The sequence below is a fragment of the Sparus aurata genome, chromosome 9 (assembly GCF_900880675.1).
Source record: "Sparus aurata chromosome 9, fSpaAur1.1, whole genome shotgun sequence".
Classification (NCBI taxonomy): Eukaryota; Metazoa; Chordata; class Actinopteri; order Spariformes; family Sparidae; genus Sparus; species Sparus aurata.
This window is the reverse complement of record NC_044195.1, coordinates 35,950,817-35,961,837: the sequence shown is the minus strand read 5'-3', so window position 1 is coordinate 35,961,837 and position 11,021 is coordinate 35,950,817. Positions and strand designations below refer to the sequence as shown.

The 11,021-nt window shown below is 41.8% G+C and overlaps 1 protein-coding gene across 1 annotated transcript in view; it reads left to right on the top strand.

Moving 5' to 3' along the window:
- The first annotated feature begins 1,116 nt into the window (after nucleotides 1-1,116).
- The window catches only part of LOC115588753 (activin receptor type-2A-like), a 21,162-nt gene continuing 11,257 nt past the window's right edge, over nucleotides 1,117-11,021 (top strand). The window contains exons 1-2 of the mRNA XM_030429522.1: nucleotides 1,117-2,295; nucleotides 7,547-7,772. Of these exons, the coding sequence (XP_030285382.1) occupies nucleotides 2,241-2,295; nucleotides 7,547-7,772 (281 nt within the window). The 5' untranslated portion in view covers nucleotides 1,117-2,240. The remainder of the gene's footprint in view (nucleotides 2,296-7,546; nucleotides 7,773-11,021) is intronic.

Sequence of the window (11,021 nt, the reverse complement as noted above, 5' to 3'; positions counted from 1 at the left end):
CCTGTCTTGGCATGGTGTATCATTTATTCATGTCTATTAACCCTCATATTACTGCTCAGCCCACTCAGGGTGTGGTGTGACAGTTATACCTTTTAAAGCAGAGCACCTGAAGAATCAGCATGTTCATTTTACATCAGAAGTTTGAGGTCAGAGCTGAGAATGACATCATATCCGAGTTGACCTCAACTGACCTCAAGTCAGAACCCCAGTTCCAGCCCGGTTAGAGATTGTTAGCTATTGTTTACAGTACCAGCTGATTAGAATGGCTGAACACTGAAGCAGCATGTCCTCTAATAGAAGAACAGAACTGTGTGTCATACTGATCTAAAGGTGCATTATGTACAGATTTTAGTGAAAATTTTAAGAAATTATCAACAGAAAAAAGTTCTGACATTACGACATAATGTCAGAACATTATATTATATTGCTTTGCAGGGATATCTACTGAAGTTAGCATGCTAACCAGCTAGCCCCAGACTGCCCTGCTACAAAGCTCCCTTGCTAGCAGTGTAAACACCAACCCGTGTTCTGAGTGTTCCCTAGCTGCACTGCTAACTGAGCTAAATAGCTAATAGCAGCTACAGTGAGGAGCAGTTCGTCTGGTAATATGCTGTCCTCTGTTTTGAGTATGAATTTGACAGCTGCACCTTTAATGAGACACAAATAAGACAGAAGTGCTGATAAATCTTTCACAGCTGTTGATTTGTGAAGCAGCCATGGTGGATTTTGCAGTCAGGGGTTGCTGAGGTGAATTTAGACACTAACTTCACCACATCATGACGGTCATTAAGCGTCCCTATGACCTCCACAGGAGACTCATGGACGGGCAGCTGAGAACGTCACTTTACATATTGTCAGTTCAAAGCGATGGACACATTTAAATGTCCTCACATTCTCTCACAGTGCACCTTTAATAAGCTCGAACTGATCCGGTCCGTGCCATGTCCTGTGTGGAGCAGCGGGACCGTTGAGTTCTGACGTCCCGCCACTCTCTCTCGTTTGACAGGGGGCGGTCCTTCCCCGTCATTCCAACGGCCCTGCGTCAGGACGTCGCACGGGATTGGTGGAGGAATACGGGTTCAGCTGCTTCTACACATCCTATTGGCCAGTGGAGGTGTCAGTCAAAAGATCCCCTCCGCTGTGGCAGATGCCTATGGAAGAAGGGAAAAAAACAAAACTCCAAAATAATCTGAGCAGGGCGGCCATCTTGCCTCTTCTCGCTCAGGAAGGGAGAGAGTGGAAGTGAGGACGGAAAGGAAGCCCAGCGGGGAGGAACAAACCTCGGATGTTTGTTTTCATTCGGTCCGAGATAACTCACCCGACGGATCCACCTCCGCACTGAGGGAAATCTGCTGGCTCGTGTTTGCGGTTTGTGGTTTTCCTCCTGGTTTGGAAACCCGCTTCCATCAAACCAATCGGGCTGCTAGCCGCGGAGCTAAGCTAACGGGTAGCCGGGCCAGCTAGCTGTTCGCTGACCGAGCTGCGGTCGTCAGCGGCGGATTGAGGACTGCAGCGTCGCTCGGTAACATCTCGGCCGATGGTGGAGGGCTGTTTTCCAGGCATGGACTCTGATCCCGGGTCACAACACCAACACGTCGTTCGCAGCAGCGTATTATATGATTATTCTACCTGCTGATATGTTGTGAACACACGGGTTCAACTTTTGTTTCTGTGTGACGGTTAGCTCGGAGAAAAAGTGGAAGGTTTTTGTAAATAAAAGCAGGAATCTGGAGCAGCTAGCTAAAGTCGGAGCTCAAGCTAATCCCGCTTTGGAAATCAGTGCTAATCGATGGAAATGTCGTGTTTGACGCCTGAGAAGAAGACTATTTATCTACTCGACACTGTCAGATGCCAACTGCATTCCTGCCAATGACATTTGCTTTTATTACACCGTGAATCAGCCCGTTCAGCTGCTTTGATCCCGGTGAACAGAGCTGAAAGTCAGCTGATGTTAAATGGTTGTAGCCTCCTGCTAACACATCCAGCTCTCTGACCGGGCCGGGCCTCACACAAACGGGTTATATCTGCAGATTCACCTCATTTCACGGCGGATTCATGTGTCACATTTTGTCACGGTGAACCGTCGAAGCCGGGTCTGAATCAGGTGCTGTGGCCGGGACATGCTGCAGGTGCTCGGTGTCCACCATAAGAAGCAGCGCTAGTTTAAAGGGACGCTAATACTGCTTGTCTTCGCTTTGGGATTAAAACTGAAATTAAGGATTTTAGTCTTTGGATCCACAATGGGATCAGCGACCAAACTGGCCTTCAGTGTTTTCCTCATCTCGTGCTCCTCAGGTGAGTGTACCTGGCAGTACATACTGTACATACAGTGGGAGGACTGTCCTCCTCCACACGGCTCAAGTTGTACTACAAACCAGAGTATTTGTTCCGATCAGGTATCAGAACCAACTGTTCAGTATTGATGCATCTGCTGATTCTTCTCTCTTAACAACAGATTATTAGCTTAGTTGATCAAATTGTACAAATATGGCCAAATATATATTAAATGTCAGCAAGTAATGATTATTTTATTATCAAATAATCTGCAGATTTTTCTCCAAGGTGAATCATCTGGTCTGTATGAAACAGTCAGGCTGAACTAATGATGATCTTCACTGTCCTTTAATGGGTTGATCATGTTTTGTGATTAATTGATTAGATGTTCCTTCTTATTTAGAGCCTGACTGATACTCGATCTGTGGGGATATGAGGAAGTGAAGAATTCCAATGATAATATTTTGGCACATTTTTACTGCGATCCCTCATGTGGTGGACAAAGATATGTATCCGAGGCTGCAGGATATTTAACAATCAGTGCAGTGAAACAGTAAACTTCACTGGGAGTTTAAGAATAATGAAATAACCCCAGCATCTTCTGCATTATAATATCTAAAAATCTAGATTGTAATTTGATTTTGATCTGTCTATTGGTCAAGATATACACTGATACCGCTTTATCTGTGTCATTATGGGCTGTAGTATCATCCTGGCTCTAAAATGTCAGAAAATGGTTAAACATGTCGATCAGTGTTTCATCCTCAAATGTTTGTTTTGTCCACAACAAAATCTTCACTTTACTGTCACAGAGGAGGAACGTAAGGAGAAAATACTCAAATATTCACAAGTTTTGCTTCATAGGTAATGACTCAAATTGATTAATTGATTATAATAATTAGAGGCTGACTGATAGTTGGTTTATGTGGCTGATATCGATATTACAAAGTATTCCAATAATGATATGCCAGCTGATAAAAACACATTTCTTGCAGTGATCCATCAGATGTTGTTATTAAACACATGACTGAGGTGCTGAGAGCTGCAGGATGTCTGACAGTTTAACAGGAAACTGTATTGTCTAAATGAAACCAGTGCACTGAAACAGTAAACTTCACAGGGAGTTTAATAATTAATTACTCAATTACTCGTAGTTATTTATTGTGATCTCAGAAAACAACAGCTTTCATATTGGCACATAAACCATCTGTGTTAGGCTGATGATGTCAGCCAACAAACATATTGGACGAGCTCTTTGAAAAGTTTCAGCAAATGTTGAAAAGTGTCGATCAGTGTTTTGTCCACAACCCAAAGAGCTTCAGGTTACTGTCACAGAGGAGGGAAGAAACCAGAAACCAGCACATATTCACATTTAACAAACTGACATCAGAGAATTTTGAATTTCTTTCTCTTAAAAAAATATTTAAAACAGTTAATCGATTACCAAAATTGTCGGCTAATTCAATAGTTGAATTAATCGACTAAACTAACCCCGCACCTCTAAAACATCGCAGAAATATATAAATATTCAGTTAGAAAAACTAAAACCAATTAATTTGTGTTTTATGAAAATTATCAATAATACTTTTTTAAAATTATTTTTTTGTAGATAGACTTGTCGATTAATTGACATGATGCCATAACAAACAAGTGATGAAGAATCTTTCTCAGAGCTCAACATCAGTTTTATCTTTTCAAAGTAAAACACAGCGAGGTTAAAAACTGAAACCATCTTTAATCTTTAGGAAAATCTGTTCATCTTTTCCGCCATTTTTAAGTTGTCTGAACAAGTAGGGCTGCAACTATTGATCATTTTATTATTTATTAATCAGCTGACCATTTACACTATACATTTTTCAGTTTAAAAAAAGTTAGAAATGACCAAAAAAAAGCAGCAAATCGTCAAATTTAACAAGCTGGAACTCAACAATGTTTCCGATTTCTTCTGGAGAAATGATTAATCAACACCTTAATGACTGTTCTTTGTAACTCACATGTTTTGAGGTGTGAAGCTACTGTTAATGTTTGCACTTCCTGCAGATTTTTCACAATAAAAGTGCAGCCTAGGCTTTTAATGTGACAATGTGTGTGTGTGTGGTAATAAACAGTTACAGTGAACGTGTGGACACATGTTGTTGCTGCAGTGAAAACATCTGGATGAGAACCAGCTTGTGTGTGTGTGTGTGTGTGTGTGTGCGTGTTACAGTAGCACTTGCATTAAAACAACAGAAGTGAAACAGGGTTGGGCAGAGACAGGGTTTCCTTATCAGTAAAAAAAAATATTAATCTCCTTTTTCTATGTTCCTGCTCGCTGTGCGGTGTCATGATACCAGATGAATCAAAGGTTCTGATCCAGACGAGATTCTTTCAATAACACTGACGGTTACTGCGAGTACGTTTTATGATTTGTGTGGAGCGGCGCAGCCTCAGGGGGCCGCTGAACTCTGAAGCAGGATGATGTATGCATAACTTAGGTTACACGACAGTGTAGATAGATAACTGTGATGTCACACTAACAACAGCGGTCACACAGCTGCCAATTGATTTTCATTGCGGCGATATTTGAATTTAGCAGAATGGTTTATTTCTGTTGTCACTGTAAGGTTCAGCTGTAAACACAGTGGTCTGACCTCTGACACCTTTGCTGTTCCTATTCTATGATCCGTGTTGCTGTGCTCGCGTCTACATTCAGTTACCATCGATGTCCGTATGGTGACAGTTCATGAGTGACAGTATGTAAACTGTGAGACAACACGTCGGCACACTGCAACTCCAACTTCTTTCAGAAGCCTCTGTATGTGGACACAGTGAGAAGTAGGAATATTAATATTTAATTTATTAGTCGTTGTAGCTTGTAATTTAAAAAACACAACACATTGTATAACAACTGATATTAATATAGTTATCCAGTAGCTTCAGTGTGGGCTGGATTTGGTTGGACGAGCTGTTGAATAGTGACAGACGGCGTTCCACAATTAAAAGAGTTATAAGTTATTATTCTGTGTGATGTAGATTATCTTTCAATTAACTTTCTGTTCATTTCATCTGTTCTTTAACTCCTGATGGAGACAACTCTGATTTTGGATCAAACATAAATCAAGTCAGTGATTAAAACATTGTCACAATGTCCAACACACTTCACATTGTATTAATGATTATCACACGGCTCCTCTTAATGCTGTAGAATGCTCCATTCACTTGAATGAACCTTCCCAACGTTCAGTGGTCAGTTATTTTCGTATAACTGACTGTTGCTAAGCATATTTGACCGTCGTCAAGGAAAGTGGCCTTTTTGCCTCTGATTCATGTATTTCGTATCACTCCGCGCTCTAAAATCTTTGCTCCACAAGTAGTCCGGTCACTTTTCACCGCAGCGTCTTCTGTTGCTAAGCGACGTCAGCTGATCTGTAGTCTACTTCATATCGGGGAAAAACGTCCTCCTAGGCCACTAGTATGGATGAGTTTCACATTAACTTTAATATTCTTGGAAAATACGCTGATTTCAACTCTTGGCAAAAGCCTGAGTTGTCGTCACCGGTCAAGAAAAGGAAAGAGAGGAAAGCAGTGAAGAGGGAGAAGAGAAACAGCACAAAGTTTTGGATGACAGAGACGTTGATAAAATAGAAGAGGATCGAAATGAACTGAACACCAAAAAGAGCAGCACGGTGTGTTCCGTGGCAGCTTTAAAAGACGGTTAGAGGACGATTGATCAGCTGTGTTCTAAAGAATGTTCTGTTTAACGTCTTTGTTGTCGGTATTGTGAACTATATTTCTCTGCTGAAAAACACTATGAATGGTAACAAATACACTGTAAAAAGACACACTGTGTCTCTGCTTTGTGTCTGGGTCCGATTTTTTTCTACACATTATCCCTTACTTAATTGATTATTGATTGTTAATGCAGCTGACCAGCAACTTAAGAATTTTCTTAGCATTTGCATCCCAGCTGCTGCTCTGTGATGACGTTGAGCTTCACCTGCTGACCTTCCTGTTCTGAGCACGCTCAGATGTTTCCACAACAAACAGATCAGTTCTTCTTCATGAGTTTATCTGCTCTGATCACTATCAGCAGCAGCTCGTCAAATGGTACCATATCACATCATTATAATAATACAGGTGAACCAGCTGATGAGACCTGCAGTCCATTTTTAAAAATCAGTCGGGAATGACATCATACTAAACATGCTAATGCTAATCCAGCGCAGCTAACTGGCAGGTAATGTTAGCTGACCACCCACGCTACATCAGACGGGTCAGAGAGCAGGATCTGTTTACACACTACAGGATTCTGGTTTCTGACAGCATCTCTGCTCTGCAGCAGAAACATTCACTGCAACTTTTCACTGTTACCAGCAGCTTTACAGGTCGGTCACTTTGTCCGTCCACACACATTTCCTCACTCGTTTGTGGCCAAACTTAAAATCCAAGGAGACTGAAATATGTCTTGGCATTAGTATTGGGCAATAGAATATACCACTTATTATCCAAATATGAATTCTTTTGACAAACTATAGAGCCTTCACCAGAAGAGGGGTGAAGGCTCCATTCAACAGCAGAGGATTAGCCAGCTGTTTTTCAGGAGCACAGATTTGCTTACAGAGAGGCAATGATCTGTTTTCTCTCCTAGAAGGTCCAAAGAACCAAAACAAGGAGTCTGCATGTACACAGATATCACAGTGTTCACATCTCACCAGTGCCACTCTGTGACCTTTAAAACCTTTTGTAATTAAAGTAAAGCTGCACTGATTAATTGATTAGCTGTCAACTATTTAATTAATCCTCAACTATTTTTATAATCGATTAATCGATTGGAGTAATAAAACAAAACAGAGGTCCAAATTCTCTGGTGTCAGTCTTTTCTCCTCTGCGACAGTAAACTGAATATCTTTGGGTTGAGGACGAAACACTGATCAACATTTTTCACCATGTTCTATCAAACTACTAATTGATAAATCAAGGAAATAATCGACTCATCAATCATTCTACAATGAAAGTGATTGATAGCTGAAGTTGTAGGTTAAAGACGCATCAGTACAGCCACGTTTCTGAAGTTAGAATGTGTTAACACCGTGCAGAGTAAATAAACCTGTGACCTGCCTGTAAGACGACACTCGGGTAAAAGAAGGAGCCTTCCCAACCAGCAGTGGGGATTTTCCAACCTTCAAACCTCAACGAGAATGATACAGAGCAATGTTCTCACTTTGCATCAATAACATTGAATCATTGATCTGGATCGATGTGATGTCAACATGTCGTAACGTCTCCTCCTCAGGTGCGATCCTGGGTCGCTCAGACACTCAGAAGTGTGTCCACTACAACTACAACCCTTCATCCTCCTCGTCCTCGTTGGAGAGTCGGGGGAACCTCAGCGGTGTGGTCACCTGCTCCGGAGAGAAAGATAAGAGGCTTCACTGCTTCGCCACCTGGAAGAATGTGTCCGGAGTGGTCCAGGTGGTCAAACAGGGCTGCTGGTTGGATGACGTCAACTGTTACGACAGGTAACTGATACTGTCACACAGCAGGAGAGTCACAGGCCAAACATCTTGTATCATTTATCTCAGACCTTCAAACCAGGACAGATTGTGACACACAGTCTGAACCTGATGGTGAACTCTGTCTCCTCAGATCAGATCTGAACATGTTTTATTGGTTTCCAATCCAGTATGTTTGCACACAGTGTGTCCCTTCCAGTTCCAGCTTTCCACTAAATTCATAAGATCCAACATGTGCTCTGAGAAGTTTGCTTTCAAAATTTGGGTGTTTTTTTCCCTGCATGTTTTCTGAAAGCTGACGGATACAGACGTATATTTTTCCTTACATAAAGGGAGCAGAACATTAATGACTGACGTACTGATTAGGGCTGGGCATCACCAGGTACCTCGCGATACGATACTATCACGATATTTTGCCCACGATAACGATAATATCACGATACAGCGATTCTGCGATAATCGATATATTGCAAGAAATTTCACCCACGATACATCACGATATCTGTGTCACTGAAGAAATTCATAATTTATTGACTGCACTGAATCCATTTCACAGGAATTACAAAACATTGTCAATCAATTTCACATGAATGACAGCCAAGTAAACAAAGAGTATATTGCACAGTGTCTCTTCTTAACACACATACTGACTACAACTATCATTAAATATCTATATGTGGGTTTCAGAGCTACTTAAACCATTTTTTAAATTTTATTTGGTTGTATACCTATGTTTGAATAAAGATAAAGCTGTCCTCTGAAGAGGGGTGGTGGTGGTGGGCCCACATTTTTAAATATCGATATTTGGCACCAGTGTATCGATTACGTACCTCAAGACGAAATATCGCGATATATCGTAGTATCGATATTTTGGCACACCCCTAGTACTGATGTAACTTTGCAACTTTATTTGACGCAAGCTGCAGCTTCCAGCTATAAAGCATCGATGTAGATTCTTCCACATCCGCGTCGCAATGCAGCTTAAGCCCCATTCACGATGCGCCTTGCTAACTGCTAACTGCCCCTTTCAAGGCAGGAATCATGCGCTCATGGTGAAAGTTACAGAGACGAAGCGGGGGGACAGTTTTGTTTCAGGTCTGATCCATCTCCAGAGGTAGTACCAGAGCCACAGCACAGGCCAGTTTCTGGGGTGTGTCGGTCTGAAGGTGTTCAGTCTGACAGCAGATCCTTCACTCATTCTGTCTGTCATCCTGTCTGTCCTACCAACTCTTCATCCCATTTCTGCCTGAAACGCAGCGTCTGTCCCCGGCAGCAGAGCCAGGTTGAATGACGGTGATTGTGTGACATGATTCAGAGCAAAAAACTTGAACTCTCCTTGTGTTTGTCTCCTTCCACTGTTGTGTCGTTGTAGTTACTGTCTTTAAAAACATCACAGTGAGGCTTCAGTGAACTTTCCCCCAGAAAACAGCCTCCCTCCCCACGAGTGACAGTCAGACAGCGTCCTGTTTACTGATGGCGATTATGTAATTATGTAATTTAGAGCGAAAAACGTAACTTTGTCATGTTTACATTAGATTTAGGCTTTAGATTTCAGAAACTTCCGCACCTCTCATCTGTAATTGTTCAACCTCAGATTAGTGGAACATGTTGAACGTTAGAGATATAGCTGTGGACAGTTTGCCAACTCTTGGATATTTGAACCACAAAGTCTTTCAAACATATTCATGAGCACTCAGACGGACAAACACACAGAAAAGAGTCAATGAGCTGACGTGGTGGAGGTGAGTGATTAAAACGAGGATCGTACGGTGGATCGTTAACAGGAGGACAGTCAGAATGAACAGAAGATGGATATTTTCAGACTGGATTTGAAAATGTTAACGGCGCTCACCTCTTGAATGTGTAGTGGCTGGTTGTTCCAGAGATTTGGAGCTCAGTGGGCGACGACTCTACAGCCAGAAGAGTTTTCATTGAATCAGGGAACAGTTAGATATCCGACATGAAGGGACGTGATGGAGTATCAGGGCTGTTACTGAAAACAGGCTGAGTGCAGGTCCTTCACAAGAATTCAAATGTCTTAGTTGTATAAATACAAGGCCTCAAAAGTCCTAAAATAGTCTGAATGGTCTTAATTTCCATCAACATTTTATATAATTTAACCAGAATCAGTCGACCTGTTTTAGGTGAAAATCCACATTTGTGATGTTCCAGATCTTTAACCCCACCACAGAACTCAGTGCTGTATTTAATCTTTATACCTGCACGTAGTGGAGCACTGTGTAGTTTTGTGGAAGAAATTCAAACTCAGATTTGAACAGTAAGAATTGTGTTGTCCTTTAAGGTCAGTTTGTTTAGGAAGACAAAAATCAGCCAATGAGGATCTTTCTCTGCTCATTAACATATCTTCACATTAACTACGGACTGCTCCTTTAACCTTTCTGAACGTACACCAACTCTCTGATAGAACTGCTGATGGTTAGATTTGGTTTTCAGTGTGTGGTGCAGGAGAAGCAGGTTGACACAGAGGATGTAATGACTCGGCTCTGAGCGGGACACAAACTGTTATCAAATGTTTTATTTGACTGAATTTGTCTCGGTGCAGCTTCATCTTTAACATCCTGAGTGATCGTGCTCCTCATGTCTTCTGGTCTTGTTCACCTGTTCAGTGTTTTTAGGGAAGGAAGTGGTATCAGGGTTTTTAAATATTGGGTTTAAGTATCAGTATAACTTTCACATCCCTTTATCTCGGCCGAACGCTGATGAGCTCAGTAAAGATGAAGCCCACCTCTCAAACACTTTGCTGGCAGAGATTTAAAAGGCCGTCACAAAGCACTGTCTTCAACAGCTGCCCTGCTGCCGGCCTCTGTGTCAGTGTAAGAATGGGGTGTATTGTAGCCAATCAGACAGAGTTCTTATAAATATTAAAATAGACAAACTTGATGTAGTGATTGTCCCGTGACCTTGTTAATAGTCTTAGTTTGTTTGTCTTTTATCCTGTCTGTGGAAAAGTGGATAATGTGAAAAATGTCAAACAGAAAGCTTCAAACGTTCCTGATTTTATTGAACCAGGTGTGAGAGCACGGAGCTCTTTACAGTGGTGAACCTGGCTCAGAGTCAGCAGTCATGTCAGGTATTAAACATTTCTCAGAGCTGACGTGTGACAGGAAGAAGAATGCTGTTTGAGTGATCCTCAACTCGAGTCTTCAGGTTACCTGTTGGACTCCAGTCTTACCTGAGCTTGTTCTGAGTCAACATGTTTTGACCTGACTGCTCCTCCTCCCTCTCCTCTCTCTC